Below are 17,959 nucleotides of genomic sequence, written 5' to 3' on the forward strand. Positions count from 1 at the left end.
AGAATCAGAATACTAGAAGTTTGTCAGTGAAAAGAAACTTGGAATTGAAATATGTCTCATAAAACAACTTGTGTTGGCAGTGAAAGAAAAATGTTTGTGAGAAAAGTTCAACTGAAAGATAAAACACAGACATTCACAATTATTTCTGTTTTTGTATTCTGATGTGATTTTAAATGACAGTTTTCTGATTTATTTCTTCAAATCTGTGTTTTATTGTTGCTTGATCTTTAAGCCAATGCTGTTTGTTGTCAGTTGTTGTTTTCTTTCCAAAACCAAATTTGGTCAAAATGTTCATCATGTTTTCTTGTTAATACATTAGTTTTCAGTTCTTTTGCATCAGAATAGCATGATTACACAGATGTTATATATATATAATATATATTATATATGTATTATATACGGTATATATACATTTTTCTTTTGGTCTTTATTGAACTTCCCTTTGGACTAATAAGTTATTGTATTGTATTATATTTACTTCTTGTTCAACATGGTGAAGTGTAGGGAGCTCACTGTGAAAGACAGAGTCTGAATTAAAGCCCTTCATGAGGCTGGATGCTCTTTTGGACATAAATGTTCTCACAGTGAGGTCAAGGCTTAAAGGGGAAGCAGAGCTGCTAAGAAGCACGTATTGAGGCCTGCAAACATCACATTTTTCTTCACTGTGGGTTTCATTTTTCACTACAGTTTAAAGTCCTGCATCTCTATTGTTTCCATGGAAACAGAACTTTTGTGAATTAGTCTTCTTCTGTAGTTACTGATTTTAACTTTTATATTTTCAGTTAATTGACATTTATTATGGCTGTGGTTGTCAAAAGTTTGTTTAAATCCTTGAATGTCCTCACAGGTTTATATTTTAAGATGTTAACTTTCCAACAAACTGCATGTTCAAGTGACTCATGTCCAGCTGTTAACTTCATGGTAAAAGAAGGGAGGAGGAGTGTAGAGCTGAGATTGTAGGAGGGACCATCATTAAGAGAAGTGAGCAGTTCCTGTTTTTTTCCAGTAACTTTTCTTTCACAAGTTTGACCTGATAAAACTGCAGTGCTGCCAATAAATGAACATTAACTGTAATTTAATGACCTCTATAGAAAGTGGTGTGTATAGACGGACAGCTGAACTTTGACTCTGTGCTAGAATAAAGAGGTTAACTACAGAAACCAACAACATGGAACAGAGTTCTCACTTAAAACTGTTCAATGAGGTGCAAAACTTCCTGATCAACTCCAAAGAAATGAAGAAAAATAAGTGTGAGAAGATGAACAATGAACAGAAATCAGAAGTGACTGAACTCACCGATGAAGAGGAAACAGAAAAAAGTGTGGAAGACTTTCATGTTGAGGCTCTGATGCTTTAATGCTGCTTCTCTTCTTTCTTCTCTGACAAACCAGGAACTGCTCACTTCTCTTAATGATGGTCCCTCCTACAAACTCAGCTCTACACTCCTCCACTCTTCTTTAACCTCTTTATTCTAGCGCCAGATATGAGTCACTTGAACAAGCAGTTTGTTGGAAGTTAACGTCTTAAAATATAAACCTGTGAGGACATTAAAGGGTTCAAACAAACTTTTTGTTTTCTTTTCAGCAGTTTTCATTAGGTTTGGATCTTTCCCTCCAGAATTCATCAAAAATATGAGTTTGTCTTTGACTTTTGTTGTATGTCGACTGTATATTTGTGTTGCTTTGTCACAAACGCAGCAAACACAGGAAACTGTAACCATCAGATAGACTCAGAAAAATATGTTTAGAGTCACAGAAGTCAAACATGTTTAAATCTACACAGAGCCAGTCTGAAATGTTTTAAAATCCAAACGTGTGAGGACATTAAAGGGTTCAAGCATGTCAGTCTGCAAATTCCCATTTTTGGTTAGTTTCACTTCACTTTTTCTTCCAGAATAATCTACATTTTTTTAGTGCTGTTGGCTGACAAGGCAGTGGTGTAGTTGATAGCACTTTCACCTTGCAGCAAGAAGATTCCCGGTGTATAGAGAATGGATGTTGACAAGGTTTTTCACACCATGTTCTAAAGAACCCGGAGAAAACCCACGCATGCACAGGGAGAACATGCAAACTCCATGCAGAAAGATCCCAGGACCAGGCCGGGATTTGAACCGGGGATCTTCTTGCTGCAAAGCAAAAGTGCTAACCACTACTCCAAGCACAAGCAGTTATTAAAGCAAAACATTAATTTGAAAAATAATTAATTTGAAAAGACAATATGACATTTATCTGACATGATGGATGATTGTACCCATAATTTAAATACACACGAGGTATACTTGAAGAGAAAACCTTAAAAAATGTTTTTAATTTAATTCACAGAAATATATCATCCTCAGACTGCAGCATGTTTCAGGATGATGTTAGTAACTATTGATTATTTATCTTTTTAACAGCACTGCAGGATGGAAACACAGGATTCGTCAATGAAGAAAACAAACTCTTCAGAAGACTGGAAGGAGAAGACATCACAGTCAGATGTTCATTTTCTGTCTCTGGACACACAAAGTTCTTCTGTAGGGAAACCTGTGAAGAAGGAAACATTCTCATTAAAACAACAGAAAACACAGCTGAGAATGGCAGATACAGCATTAGATATGAAGACAAACCTTTTCCATCAGATGATATTCTGTATGTGAGCATCAAACATCTGAAGAAGTCTGACTCTGGTTGGTACAGATGTACTTTGGGAAGATCTTGGCGTCCAGATTCATTTCAAGATTTTCAGATTGTTGTCTCAGAAGGTGAGTTTTAAAGTTTCTTTCTATGTTTCTGAACTTGTAGAGAAAGTGTTACTGTATTGCTAAATATTTCATTTTTCTCCATCAGTTCTGCTGTAAAACACATAGAAACCTCCAACTGTTCCTCCTGCAGACTCTCTGAATATTCATATATTCTATTTATCTGAGTGTTAATGAACCTGTCAGTTCAGCTTCCAGCAGTATGGTCAGGATTCTGATTATTTCACTGTTTACAGCTTCAACCACTTCACAACCAAAGTCCACTCTTCTAACTTTTCCACAGTCATCATTTCTCCCATCATCCTCCACGGCAACAACACCAACAGAAGAGAGTTTGAGCTCCACTTCAGGAACATCTAAACCTCCATCAGTTTCCACAGAGCAACTCGACTCATCTCCACCACGTTCAGGTTCGTCTTCGAAATAATCCCCCAGATTAATACAGATAAAGTATTTTGATGGGACGTTTTGACAGAACAAATGAAGCTTCTGTAGTTTCTGTTACAATATATAAAATACCACCATCACTGTGGTGGTTTGTCTCTATGAAGCCATGAGGAGCATTAAAGTGTCTGAATGACAGAATGAACAGATTAATGAAGCAGCCATGTTTCATATCTCATTCAGTCCAATCCAACTTTATGTCTAAAGCACTTTAAAAACAACACTGTCGACCAAAGTGCTGTACACATCAAAAAATAAAATCAATAAGTAAATCATTAAAATACAAATAAAATAGTGCGAGTGTAAAAATAAGACATAAGACACAGGTTGTACAGTAGAAGTCAGCGCTAAGCTGAGCCATAGGCCAAGTTAAAAAAAAAAGTGTTTTTAAAAGAGATTTAAAAGTAGGGAGAGAATGAGGTGTTTAGTGGGAGCTCATTCCACAGTTTAGGAGCAGCCACAGAAAAAGCACGATCACCTCTCAGTTTCATTTTGGTCTTTGGCACCAGTAAAGCTTGATCTGCCCTCAGTGAGTGAGACGGATTGTAGGGGACCAACAGACCACACAGGTACAAGGGGGCAAACCATGAAGGCATTTAAAAAACCAATAAAAGAAGTTTAAAATCAATATGGAGGTGCACAGGGAGCCAGTGGAGGGACTGGAGGATGGGAGTTATGCGATTAAATTTTGACGATCCTGTTAAAAGGCGAGCGGCAGCGTTCTGAACCAGCTGTAGTCTGGACAGTGAGGTTTTACTGAGTCCAGAGTAAAGCACGTTGCAATAATCTGAACGAGTGGTAGTAAAAGTGTGGATCAAAAATTCAAAGTTGTGACGGGATAAAAAAGGCTTCACTTTGGCAAGTTGTCTAATGCAGCTCTGCAAGCGGAATTAAAACCAGCGCAAAAATCATCAATGGATCTGTTTAAACAGAGAGAGTCATTCATGTTCAGAGAAGAGCAAAAGTCTGCAGCGGTGGAGGGGTTAACCATACGGCCACGACACACAGGACAGAGAATCAGAATCAGAATCAGAATCACTTTGATTTGCAAAGTATGTGAGCACATACAAGGAATTTGACTCCGGTATTTTACAGTACCCTCTTGTACTAGACAAATCGAAAATTAAATAATGAACATACATTAGTTTGAAGTGATCAGTGGAAATGGTGCATTTCTAGTTATAATTTTATTGTTTATAGGACTGTTTGTTGAGGTTATGGATGTTTATGTTCACGATTCAGACTGTGACTGGTTTCAAATGTTCATCAGAGCAACAGCCTGTGGAAAGAAACTGTTCATGTGTCTGGTGGTTTTGGCATACGGAGCTCTGTAGCGCCTGCCGGAGGGGAGGAGGTGAAACAGGTTATGTCCAGGGTGTGACGGATCTGCAGTGATGTTGCCTGCCCTTTTCCTGACTCTGGACATGTACAAGTCCTGAATGGAGGGCAGGCTGGCACCGAGGATTTTTTCTGCAGTCCTGACTGTCCGTTGCAGTCTGTGCCTGTCCTGCTTGGTGGCTGATCCAAACCACACAGTGATGGAAGTGCAGAGGACCGACTGGATGATGGCGGTGTACAACTGGATCAGCAGCTCCTGCAGGTTGAACTTCCTCAGTTGGTGCAGGAAGTACATCCTCTGCTGGGCCTTTTTCCTGATGGTGTCGATGTTGGACTTCCACTTCAGGTCCTGGGAGATTGTGGAACCCAGGAACCTGAAACTTTCCACAGCAGACACCGTGTTGTGAATGGAGAGGGGGGGCAGCACAGGGGGGCTCCTTCTGAAGTCCACTGTCATCTCCACAGTCTTGAGCGTGTTCAGCTCCAGGTTGTTCTGACCACACCAGAGGACCAGCTGTTCCACTTCTCATCTGTACGCAGACTCATCACCGTCCCGGATGAGGCTGATGACAGTTGTGTCGTCTACAGACTTTAAGAGCTTCACGCTTGGGTCACCTGAGGTGCAGTCATTGGTGTAGAGGGAGAAGAGCAGTGGGGAGAGCACACACCCCTGGGGGGCGCCAGTGCTGATTGTCCGGGTGCTGGATGTGATGCTCCCCAATCTCACGTTTCCAGGACGTTCAAATAAAACAGGCAGATGATCAAAGAAAACTGCATCACAAATCTCAACATTAGAAACAGTAAGAACAAGATGGAGAGTGTGGCCATGTTCATGTGTGGGGCCAACAACACGCTGTGCAAGATTAAAACATTCCATCAAATTTGAAAGGTCTTTCACCAGTGGCTTTTCAGGGCAGCTCACATGGATATTAAATTCCTCAATCATGAGAATGCAGTCATACACCGGTTATTCAGCCAGCAAATGTGAAAAGTCAATAAAGAAGTTTTTGTTGTATTTGGGTGGCCTGTAAATGACAGCGCACAACACCGGGGGTGCAGAGCTCAGTTCAAACACGTTCATTCCAAAACTGACATATGATGCCGTGGGTACGAGTTGGTTGCACTTAAAGATACTTTTAAAGACTGTTTCAGTCTGAAAATGGTTTCATATGAGTGACGTCTGCAGTAAAACATCTGATGCAGAGGGAAGTTTAAGCCGTTAATCAGGTAAACATGTGTTTAGTCTGCAGATGATCATGTTCCAGAACATATATTTACATCTTCTGTATCTCTGCAGGTTCATGAATGTGGAGCTTGTATGTATAAAACTTGTGGCTCCACATTTACTAAAGTGTCAGAGTAAAACCAACCTGTTCTCCTGTTAACACTCCTGCAGATCAGCAGCTTTACATGGGTCTGATTCTGGTGGTCAAGATCTTCATTTTATCGATGCCTTTGATGATTTACTGCAAGAAGAGAAGATCCACCAAACCTAAAGGTGAAGCTGCAGAAACACACACAGCTTCCATCACTTCATCACTGATCACTGACTCACATTCATCTCCTGGAAACTGATAGAAACCTGAACCTGAACTTACCTCATCTAACCAGCAGGTTATCTCACATTCTTCGGATCTTTTTTAAAAATCATTCTGTCACACTAAAGTCAAACCTCACAGTCAGGCAGAAGTACATAAAAAGCAGAAGGACTGTGTGGTTTTGTGGGTTTTTTCATCTCTGGTCTAATCTTTACAGTCACAGCTCCTGGTCTTTCTTTTGACTTTAGTTCCTCTATTTCTTGTTCCTGTAATGAGTCTGTCTCATGGTCTGTTTATTTGTTTGTTTGTTTTCAGCAACATCTTGCAGAAGATTTGAGATACATGTCTAAGTTTTTTCCGATAAAAAATGATCACAAAAAAATCCAACTTCATTATCTGAGTGTGAAGAAGTTTCAATAAAAATTTGAATCTCAGGTTTATTCTCTTTCTTCATATTTTCACTTCTCATGTCGTTCAAAGTTTCATAATTTCATCCATTTCTTTCCTCCTGAAGGTTAAACCACTTCAGCAGATGCTGGTCACAGGTTGTTTTTTAATATAGAAATTCATCTGTTAATGACATTCAAACTAGAGCACAGACGACATCCACAACACTGTCTGGGATCAAAGTGTTCAACAACAAGAATGGCAGAAAAAACAGCTGGACTCTGTTTAACTTGGTGTTATTATGAATGAAGCCTGCAGGGGGCAGAGTAGGACTGAAATCAGACACAAAGCCACAATAAAAACAACTCATCCACATGCTGATCACATATTTAGCAGGTTTTCTACATATTTATGGAACATTTTCTATCACTGATAATAAATGATGCTGGAATCAGATGTGAACTGATGTTAAAACAAGGATCAGTTTTCCATGAATTCTAGATGGAACCAGAAGAACAACAAGCTGCCACTGCTGCACATGGACTCACTTCTGAACTCTCACATTCATCATTGACCTTTTTCTGGGCTTTTGTGGAGAAATCAGTCCAGCAGATCTTCTAGAATTAAACATTTGTTAGTGAAGTTGTTGCACGTCATTAAACCTGTGAACTCCAAGCAGCAGTTTGTGTCTAGTTTTTGGTCCCGTCATGTTTTTCTTCACTGTGCTTCATTTTTCAATCTAAAGTCCTGCAGCTCTTTGGAAACAGAACAACATGAAGAAGGAGAGAGAACTCAGAAATGTTATCTTTGCAGAATGACAGTTATGATAGAAAATCATTAAAAAGACAAAAATGAAAGTTGAATTTATTTATTTTCAAAAAAAATGAGAAGAAAACAGGAACCAAACATTTTCCACGTGTCCACAGGTGTTACCAACACCAGAGAAAAAGTGGTGACTCTACATAGCAGACATATTGAACCATTTACATGTTGAATTTCCATATTCCTGACATTTAAATGTCACAGTTTTAATCTCACATTTGGTTCATTTTCCCCACAGATGTTCACATCACACATGATCAGTTCTCAGACTGTTTAAAGTCTAGAATTCAGCTTCAGTCTGTTTTCTACCGTTGTGTGGCTCTGAAATGGTGACATTTTGTTGACTTTTATTTCTACATTTTCTTCAAATAGAACACGTCTTTCTGAGCTGCTGACAGGTTTTGGAGTCCTGATAGTAAAAAAGGTTTTTGTCTGCAGAACTGCTCATGTTTAAACCTGCAGTGGAACCTTTGTCTCCCCCTTCTGGCAGTGACAGTAATTACACCAACACTTCACTTTCTTGCACATTTGAGGCACTTCAGCTTCAGGGAGGAATGAACATTTGTGCATTTTTCTTTCGTGTTTATACTGATGTTACAGAAGCCTGTGTTGTCCTGTACATGTTTAAAGTTGTAAAACATGAGGTGAATATCTGTAAAACGCCCCCTGCAGGTTAAAAGCTCAAACTGCTGCCTGCTCTGTGACTGTAAATCTACTTCATTGTCCTTGTTTGACCTTAAACGGCTGAATAAACCTTGTTGTTGCTGTTTCTCAGTTTAAAACTGATGCATTCTTTGGGATCTCCAAGCGTCTCCGTCACAGGAGTGTGGTTCTCCTCTTCCGTTCTCATATATATAAAACCAGATTATACAGTGTGCAGGAAAACATGCAGTATGTTTGCATACTATAAGAATTAGTACCTACTGTATACTGCAGTATGCACTTGAAGTAAACAGAACAAGGATGGAATTGATCCTACAATCTAAATAAACACCAACTCATCATTTCATTCATTCAACACTGGAAACTCATTCAATTCTATTTTATTTTATTTTATTTGTATAGCACTAATTACAGATCAAATTGTCTGAAGACGCTTTACAGAACCCAGATCAATGAGTTTGATCAGCAGCTCATCAGGACTTCAGTCGTGTTCAGAGCAGCAGCTTCATGTTAACGTGTTGGAGTGAACACACTGAGCTCCAAGCTCACACACTGCATGAAAAGCCAGACTATCAGTCCTGTGAATTACAGAAAACCTACCAAGTTCATGGCAGTTATCAGCAGTTCACAGGCTGTGAACTCCAGGTTTGTCTGTGCTGGAAATTGCTGTAAACAGATCCTGATGTGGGGTTGGGGGGTGGGTGTGTGGGGCAAGAGGGGCATGAGACTTCACACCTCGGGCATTACAGAGGTGTGAAAACTAATTAGCATCTGGCCTGTCTGTCTAGTGTTACTCAGGACACCCACTGGATGAAACGAGACAAATCATGACAGACAAAAAAACATGTCATGATTGGTTGATAGATCTGTTGCTATTGGTCAGCCCCTGGACCATGAAACCTAAAGGTGAGTGTCCACTAGATGTGATTTTCCTGAATGTAAACACGACGCATCTAAAAATCACTCTCATGGTGGGCGGTCAGTAGCAGAGCACAACATTGTCACATGACAGCACTCGAGCAACAGCTGATCACTACGTGGTCATGTGACCGAGCTTTCAGCTTGATGGTCCGGCAGATGAATCGGTTAAACACAGCGGCTTGGTGGCAAACTTTCTCTTTTATTATAAAAATCTTCAGCAAAAAGTATTTCTGAAAGCATTTGAGGTGAGAAATAAGCTGTGCAGCAGCTATTCACTGAAGCTCAAACATTGTCATGTGACAATTTTGTGGCTCTCTAGTGACGTCCACCATGAGTGTGATTTTCAGATGCAGTTTGTTTACATGCAAGAAAATCACATCTAGTGGACATGTGGCTAAACACACCATGACAACAAGCTTGTGGCTCCTCTGATTGGCTGACTGCTGTCTCTGTGTTTCTGTCTCCATTCTGCTCTCAGCTTCACTGAGAAGCTGCAGGTTTACAGGAGACACTGGATCTTTGCTTTGATACTGACTGTGTTTAGTAGAAAACTGCTGGAAGCAGCAGAGACTGATGGAACCTTCTACTGACCTCAGAGTCTTCAGGATGCAGTCTGGACTCTCCACAAGATCTAACAGATGTTTCACTGATGAATCCTTCAGGTTGTTGTAGCTCAGGTCCAGATGTTCCAGATGGGAGGGGTTGGACTTCAGAGCTGAGACCAGAGAATCACAGCTGATCTCTGACAAACTGCATCTCCACAAACTGAATAAAGAATAAAAGATGTGTACAAAATCATTGATGATCCATCAGATGTGTTCAGGTTCTGAATGTGCAGATCAACATTACTTTGTCCTCATCAATCAGCTTTTCTCTAAAAGCAGCAGAGTGACTTTGTCCTTCTGTTATTGTGGATCATCATCATGTCAGCCTTCTACACACATCATCCACATGTCAGCACAACATTCATCCACCTATTCATGTCCACACATCAATAACATGCTGCATCATCAACAGGATCAGGATCAGTCAAATAAAACTCAACTCAACACAAACCAAAGAAATATTTCTACTTCAGTCAGTAAACTTTGTATAAACTGATCTGAGTTCAGAGGATCTTCTGGATCCAGATGTGACTCTTTAGTGCAAATTACAAACATTCATTTATTTTAACAACTAACACTGAATATTTTCTAATTTTTTCTGCAGAAAGGACGGAACTTTTGTCACAAGAAACTGATTTATCATAGAAAATATGAACCAGAGCAGATTTACAGCTTCATGGATGGAAGTTCTGTTGAACATAAATGAGCTTCAGTTGTCATTAAACACATCAGATCTACAACAGTAACAGACAGACAGTGAACTGACCCCAGAGTCTTCAGGATGCAGTCTGGACTCTCCAGAAAACCACTCAGATGTTTCACTCCTGAATCCTGCAGGTTGTTGTAGCCCAGGTATAGATGTTCCAGATGGGAGGGGTTGGACTTCAGAGCTGAGACCAGAGAATCACAGCTGATCTCTGACAAACTGCAGTACTCCAATCTGAATAAAGAATAAAAGATGTGAGTTGAGGAGACAAAGTTCCTGCTTGAAATCATTCAGAGTTTCATCATGAGTTCAGAGCTGAAGAAGCTTCAGAAGGTCCAAGTTTAGAAAATGGAAACTCCAAACAGCTGAAGCCAACAGGATGCAGCTTCAAACAGTCCAACAGAAGCAGTGAAGAAGAGCTCTCATTAATATTAATGACAACATGCTGCTGCTTCAATAAAGACGGAGTGACTTCAGCTCTGAAACTCTGCAGCTCCACCAGTGGCTCCATCCACACAAACTCATGCTGAGCAACAAACACAAGGAAAAACACTCTGACATTTATTTCACTTTCTGCTCACAGTCACACAAACACACAAGAAGGAAACGTGGACAAAATGAGGCTCCAGACTCTAAAATATCTTCATGTTGTGGAACCATGGAGACGTTTCCATCAGGACTCTACATTCACATCATTTCATTCTTCATCCATCTGTCACTGATAGTGGAAAGTGTCCATCACAGTTTTCAGAGGACCAGGTGACGTCTTCAAACTCTTTTCTCAAACACAAACATCTTCACTTTTAATGACTCAAACCAGAGAAAAGAAGAAAATCAGCAGAAAGTGAAGCAGGAAATGTTCCCATTGCTCCTGATAAATGACTTCAACTCTTCATCAACTGTCACAACTTTTGTTGCTGGATTTTCTGCTCATTCAACAACTGATGGATCAGCTTCATGTTTCATCAGCAGAGAAATCAAACGGCTGCATCTTGGATTTCAACATTTCACTTTCTCAAACATCACATGGCTTCATCCAAGTGTTGAACCAGCAGATGCTGAATATTAGTTTCTGTCTCTCAGGATGAAAAACTGCTTCAATTACAGCTCAAACTATCAGTCCACTGTTTGATGAGTCCATGAACAAAAGCTTTCAAACATTTACATCATGGTTTCAGTCATTTATCCAGTAAAAACATCAAACTGCTTCCACTTTGTCCACTGTCAACACTCTCTGTTTTCTGTCACATTAAACTGAATATTTGTGCTTCTGGACTGTTGCTGGAACAAAACCAGACATTTGAAGACGTCTCCTTCAACTCTGACAAACTGTTTACAACATTTGATAAACTAAACCAGTGAAACACCTGAAAGCTTCATCAGGAATAAAAACAGCTGCTAGTTGCTGCTGTCACTTTGAATGAAAGAGAAACATGAGGTCAGATATGAGCTGAAGATCACGTGTGTCAGAGTTTCACAGTCAATTATTCACTGGAGGATTTTTCTGCTTTTATTCAGCTTTGAAATGTGCAGCTCAACATTTCTCTGCCACAGTCCAAGGACTAAAGCAGAGAAGAAGAAAACAGACGTTACCATGAAGATCCTCAGTGTGGATCAGTAGAACATCAGCCTGATGGCTGCAGTTTAGAGTCACCACAACTTTACATCACATTCATCTCAGCACACAAAGAAAACATGATGTCTGACCCCAGAGTCTTCAGGATGCAGTCTGGACTCTCCAGAAAACCACTCAGATGTTTCACTCCTGAATCCTGCAGCTTGTTCCAGCTCAGGTCCAGATGTTCCAGATGGGAGGGGTTGGACTTCAGAGCTGAGACCAGAGAATCACAGCTGATCTCTGACAACCTGCAGCTCTGTAATCTGAATAAAGAATAAAAGATGTGTATAAAATCATTGATGATCCATCAGATGTGTTCAGGTTCTGAATGTGCAGATCAACATTACTTTGTCCTCATCAATCAGCTTTTCTCTAAAAGCAGCAGAGTGACTTTGTCCTTCTCTTATTGTGGATCATCATCATGTCAGCCTTCTACACACATCATCCACATGTCAGCACAACATTCATCCACCTATTCATGTCCACACATCAAGCTGTAATGCAGGGATGTGCAGAGGTGGGGGGTGGGGGGGCTGAAACACCTGCACATTTTGCCTTGATGCTCAAAGTGCCCTTTTTGTCAAAGTTGTATTTTTTTAATTCTATTTAGGTTTATTTAATTTAGTTTTCTATTTGTAAGTGTGTGTGTGTGTGTGTGTGTGTGTGTGTAATAATCTAAATAATCTAATAATTCAGATCCACTCTCCATAGTCACATGATCTACGTCTCTCTCTGACGTGTCCTGAGCTCAGCGCTGCTCGCCTAGAAACCAGAGACTCGAGGGAGGACTTCAACAACTGATGGTCCTGATGGTCCAGTGAGGAGGTTCTGCAGCGTTATTCCTTGAGTACGGTGTATTTTAGCAAGATGACTGATGAAGTGAAGTGAGCATCCTGTGTGTGTGTCTGACTCTAACACACCTCTCATCAGTTCTAGCTGCTAGTTAACCACACAGTGCTGAGAGGATAAAGTATGCCAGGCTTCTTTTTCTTTCTCTATGTTTCTGTTGTCATGGGCAAAGTGCATCAGAGAGATGTATTATTTTACTGTCAGTGAGCTGCAGTGTGTTTCCTGTTTCTAGAGGTAATGAGGCAGAGGTTATTTATTTCACTAAAACTATGGACATGAATTTTCACATCATTTTGGACTATTGCAGTATAAATACAATGACAATAATAAACAGAAGAATCTGAATTGTGATTTTCTCAACCTCTCATTTAAAGATATCAGTACTTGTTTATAACATTTGTATAAATAGACAAATTCAATATAATATGCAGAAATATAAAATATAGAACTTTTATACCTTTGCTGTCTTGTGCAAAGTGGATAATAAAACTGAATATATATTTATTATTAGCACTATAAATAATAAAGGGCAGATTATAAATCAGCATCATGGAGCAAATCCATGTCTATACAGTAAATGTCTGGAAAAGGAATGAAATTTAAAAGCAAGGACTCCAGGAAGAGTAGCCACAGTTAAACAGTCCAGTGTCTAATGGGGATCTAAATTCAACTTTAAAATAACAATTAGAAGGACTTGATGGTGGCCATATGAGGGTTTGAATTACTGACCTTCCAATCAGCAGTCCAGAGACTTAACCATTGTGCCACTGCTTCCATGTTATATTCTACATGAATATGGGTTCCTACAATTCAGCCGGAATTATCAGGTATGTTTCTGTACGGTGTTTCACATTCATGCTTCATGTGCCCCCTTTAAACTTTGAGCACCTGCCCCTCCAAAGGCCTCTGCACGGCCCTGCTGTAATGAGCAGCAAAAGTCAAAACAGAACTCTGGTTCACGTCACTTGACAAACAAAAATAGTCCTGCTTTATGAACAAAAATGCAATAAGATTTGGTTTGCAAACACTTTAAACAAATAAGGTACTTTTTAACAGCAGTATTTCCTTTACACAGCAGCAGTTCAAATATTTCTTTTAAACCTCAACTTAAACAATAATGTAGTCAAATTAGTGGTGGGACGACAATAAGACAGTTAATTAATTAGAGGCTTTGTGATTGTTTAATCTCCATTTATGGCATTTTTGTCAAATAACTATCTGACACAATAAGTAAAGTTAAAATTAAATTTTACAAAATTTCACATAAATTTTGGTTGACAATTGAATAGATGAATAGACATATACGTGAACTTAAAAAACTAAAATGTTTGTTTCATTTACATTTATCTACATTTTTCATCTGTCTGCTACATTCACAGATTACTGCAAACTCAAAGTGACATTAGAGCAATTACATTTAACATTAGAAGATTTTTTGTTCACTCAAGCACTTTCAGTGTCTTGAAAAGTGGTCTATTATGGGATGGCTACACTGTTTGCCGGTACCAGGACTGTCATAGCTAACGTTAGCTCTGGTGCTAACAGCAACATGTTTTACATTGAAGTGATCTGTCGACTTTAAGTGCTGCAGTGATCAGAAAACTAAAACTACGCTTTTATCCAAGCTGCCATCGGTAAGATTTTTAAAAGAACATTTTCCAGCCAACAAGCTCAATGAGGTCTGGTCTTCCATCACTGTTCACCAAACTTTCTTGTGGCTGATTCACTCTGCTTCCTGTGCATCTTGTTCTCGACTGGAAAACAGACTTTAGGTTCATTAGGTTCAGTGTTTCTGGTGTGACAGAAATTATGGAACTCAGAAAGGTGGGATTAAATTAAATGCATTATTTTTTTAACGTGGTATTTTTTCTGGAACTAATTAATCAAAGTTATTGCATTAAAATCCAAGTAAAATCAACATAACGCTACAGAACTCTACTCTCCACGCCACCGGTCTCCACACTGACAGTGACCCAAAAACGAAGGATTCACTTCATGAGATCAGCTCACACTAACATCAGCTTCAGCTTCTGACTGACACTAATCAAGTCAAAGTCCACCAAAGTTCCATGTAGCTGAATATATAGAAAAAGCATCAACAGACAGTGAACTGACCTGAGAGTCTCCAGTTTACAGTTTGGACTCTGCAGTCCATCACAAAGATGCTTCACTCCTGAAACCTGCAGCTTGTTCCAGCTCAGGTCCAGTTCTATCAGATGGGAGGGGTTGGACTTCAGAGCTGAGGCCACGACTTCACAGTGACTCTCTGAGAGTCCGCAGTTATAAAGTCTGTTATGAGACATAAATGACAAAACATGTTATTATGAAAAACACTTTAGATTTCCTTCATGCATTTGAAGCAGAACATTTGGACACATCAGTGGTTCAGCTGATCTTCTCTGTGTTTGACATGAAACTGAATTCTCATCAGCCTCTCTCACACCTGCACACTTTGAATCTGGAATCATTTGATATAAATCTATAGAATGTAAATGTTGAATCTGCAGATGGAGGACAGAAGATGGAGTTCCATTCAGGCTTCCATACTGTCCACAGTCTGTCAGTGTGATCTGATCCCACATCTGACTCCACAAAGTTCTCAGGAGAACATCTGGATCAGGAGAACATTTTCTGTCCTGTTTTTACTGGATTCAGGATATTGTGACTGAGTTGAGCTCAGTGAACATTTGAAGTAGAAAGATGATGATGTCTCTGCTGTGGACCTGCTGCTGTCAGCTTCACCTCCATCACTCAACATTTACAGTCTGCTGTCAAACGCTACACAAACCAAACTGATCACTGGACAACATCACACCTGAACATCATTAATATGAACATCAGGAAACATTCTGATGTGATGACAGACCACTGAGTCAACTTTTGTCCTCAACGTTCTTTTATGAACTTCTGAAAAACTTGTTCAGCAAAAACACAAAGAACAAACCAGTAAAGTTGAATCATTTCCACCATAAAGTCTCACAAACATGTTATCAGGGTTTGGAGCATTAAAAACACAACTCTGAGTAGGGCTGCACGATTATGGCCAAAATGATAATCATGATTATTTTGATCAATATTGTAATCACGATTATTAATCACTGTTGTTCATCATGTTACAGAAAATATCTGTATTTTTATTGCTCTACTTTTAAGAGAACAATATATGAAGCGTTTTCAGTGCAAAATGAAACTTTAAATAAGAATAAATGATAAATAATAGTAAAATAAAATTTGCTCAAGAATTTAAAATTTACCAAGAGATAACTGAAAAAAAGTGCTCTTCAGAGTGCAATCACAAAGTGCAACTCAATGGAAACAATTACACTTTGGAGAAATAATTGCGTGAGGGGATCACATATTTATTGTCCTGTGTTTTGACTATTTTTCTGAAGCCCTCGTTGCTCACTGTATTTATTGGACACATGTTGTAAATGCCTTAGCCACTTGTACATGTTCATAATTTTATATTTTTCTATCGCTAAACTGGTCAGTGATTGCTTAGTAATACGTCATAGAGAATTTACAGTTAAAGCTTTATTTTGAAAGGACGTCCACTAGGTGTCGTAAAGCAGGAGTAATTACAGTAAAGCAGAAAGCAGCGCGAAAGGTCCGATGAGCAGAAAAAGGTGCTCCACGGAAAATAATTGAGACAAAACAGTTTTAAGGTGTTCTCAAAGCTGCTGACGGTCACTCTAGCACCTGGTTGATAAGGAGAACAAGGTTTGTATTGGAAACTGTGATTTACATGTGTTTTGATATAGTTATGAAGTGTATTAGTTGCTAATCTGCTAGCTAAAAGTAACATGGTCTATCTCCTGGTACAAGGTAAAACGGGATACAGCTAAAACGTTTATATAAATACATAAATTCATGGTAAATAGCACTCTAATAGAGATTGTCAAGGTATAACGGTCAAGGATTAAAAAGCAATTCATATGGTAATAAATATGGCTAAAAAGGGCTATAAATATATGTCATAAAGGGTGTAAGAGCTGCTAATTGTATTCCTATTTGTCTGCATTGTAGCTCTTACGGTGGATATGGTCAAGGCAAGGCAATAAAACACTTTTCAACCACCAGTTAAAGAGACCAACCTTTATTTGTCAACCGGGGACGCTACACATGTCTTTGGCCAAATAAAACCATATTGCGTCCGTTATCTCTGTGTGTGTTTGGGAGGTAGCTGATACGGTGTTGCCCGATGCAGGGTCGCTGTAATGGTTGTCTGGGTTGCCGCTGGACACGGACGGGGATTTTGTGAATCAACGTTAGCTTTAGCCTTCATGCATTCCTCGTATTTGCGTTTGTGATGTTTTTTCAGATGGTTAAATAGATTAGTTGTGTTACTGTGCGGGGCAGACACAACTCTGCTACACTCTTTACATATGACTTGTTCTTGTTTAACGTCACTTGCCCTGAATCCGAAACAAGTCCAGACGATGGATGCTGATCCGTTTGGAGGCACTAGCTCCTCACCATGATGCTCCTCATCTCCAATTGCTGCTGTACTTTCTTCTCTAGACATGACTCGCTCTCATCAGCCCAGTCCACTGAGTGATTTGAGGCTGCCGCTGCCTGCAGGGGGCGCTCGCTTGTTATTTAGGCAGCTTAATGAAGCCTTAACCATGTGTTCGCCTCCTGGTGGTTGGCTGACTACTGGTTGACAAGGCGCTTGATAAGATATGCACCAGAGCCCACATTTTAAATGTAAATATCACCAACGATCAGGTTAATTTAATTGTGGCAGCCAAAATCGTGATCGCGATCAAAATGCGATTAATTGTGCAGCCCTAACTCTGAGCTTTGTGTGAATCAGATCTCTGGAAACAGTCTGACTTCTACCATTCTGCTCTGATATATTCACACCTCTGAGCATTTCCTGATACCACTCTTCTCTGCAGCAACAAGACACAAAACACCAGAGTTTCTCTCGCGGTCTGTCAACAGACAAAATTTACAAAGAGAAGAAATACAGAGAAATTCAAGAAAACTTCATTAACAGCTGATAATATTTAACATCAGAGATAATACAGATGCTATTCTAAACTCTAAAGAAGAGTGAGAATAATCAGCTAAAAGCTGTTTATCTGATCATATAAAACCACTTTCAGAAGCTCCTCATGGAATAAGAAATTCAGTGAAAACTGTCAAATACTCAACATGTTGTGATGAAATGATGCTGTGATAAAACCTGGACCAGAACCTCTACAGTATATTCTGAAATAAACAGTACAGACTATTACTCACATCTGTTATCTGACTGTCAGTATTATTGGTCATTAATAGAGAGACAAATGTTAAGTAGTGAATTATGTTGATGTTTACTTC

The 17,959-nt window shown here is 39.4% G+C and overlaps 1 protein-coding gene and 2 long non-coding RNA genes across 15 annotated transcripts in view; 2 read left to right on the forward strand and 1 right to left on the reverse strand.

The window, feature by feature from the left end:
• The first annotated feature begins 5,996 nt into the window (after positions 1-5,996).
• The window catches only part of LOC127534550 (uncharacterized), a 532,033-nt gene continuing 520,070 nt past the window's right edge, over positions 5,997-17,959 (forward strand). The window contains exon 1 of the long non-coding RNA XR_007942706.1: positions 5,997-6,020. This is a non-coding gene — a long non-coding RNA (uncharacterized LOC127534550). The remainder of the gene's footprint in view (positions 6,021-17,959) is intronic.
• LOC110947664 (NACHT, LRR and PYD domains-containing protein 12-like) overlaps positions 8,697-17,959 on the reverse strand; it is a 155,838-nt gene continuing 146,575 nt past the window's right edge. For 12 of the 13 annotated variants that reach the window (XM_051949995.1, XM_051950005.1, XM_051950004.1 and 9 more), the window contains 4 exons: positions 14,747-14,920; positions 11,872-12,045; positions 10,225-10,398; positions 8,697-9,618 (listed from right to left, as the gene is read on the reverse strand). In XM_051949995.1, coding sequence (XP_051805955.1) covers positions 9,126-9,618; positions 10,225-10,398; positions 11,872-12,045; positions 14,747-14,920 — 1,015 coding nt within the window. In that variant the 3' untranslated portion in view covers positions 8,697-9,125. The remainder of the gene's footprint in view (positions 9,619-10,224; positions 10,399-11,871; positions 12,046-14,746; positions 14,921-17,959) is intronic. The other variant, XM_051949994.1, reaches the window with a different exon arrangement.
• The window catches only part of LOC127534553 (uncharacterized), a 34,599-nt gene continuing 28,513 nt past the window's right edge, over positions 11,874-17,959 (forward strand). Inside the window, exon 1 of the long non-coding RNA XR_007942709.1 lies at positions 11,874-11,957. This is a non-coding gene — a long non-coding RNA (uncharacterized LOC127534553). The remainder of the gene's footprint in view (positions 11,958-17,959) is intronic.

Source organism: Acanthochromis polyacanthus, chromosome 6 (assembly GCF_021347895.1).
Source record: "Acanthochromis polyacanthus isolate Apoly-LR-REF ecotype Palm Island chromosome 6, KAUST_Apoly_ChrSc, whole genome shotgun sequence".
Lineage (NCBI taxonomy): Eukaryota > Metazoa > Chordata > Actinopteri > Pomacentridae > Acanthochromis > Acanthochromis polyacanthus.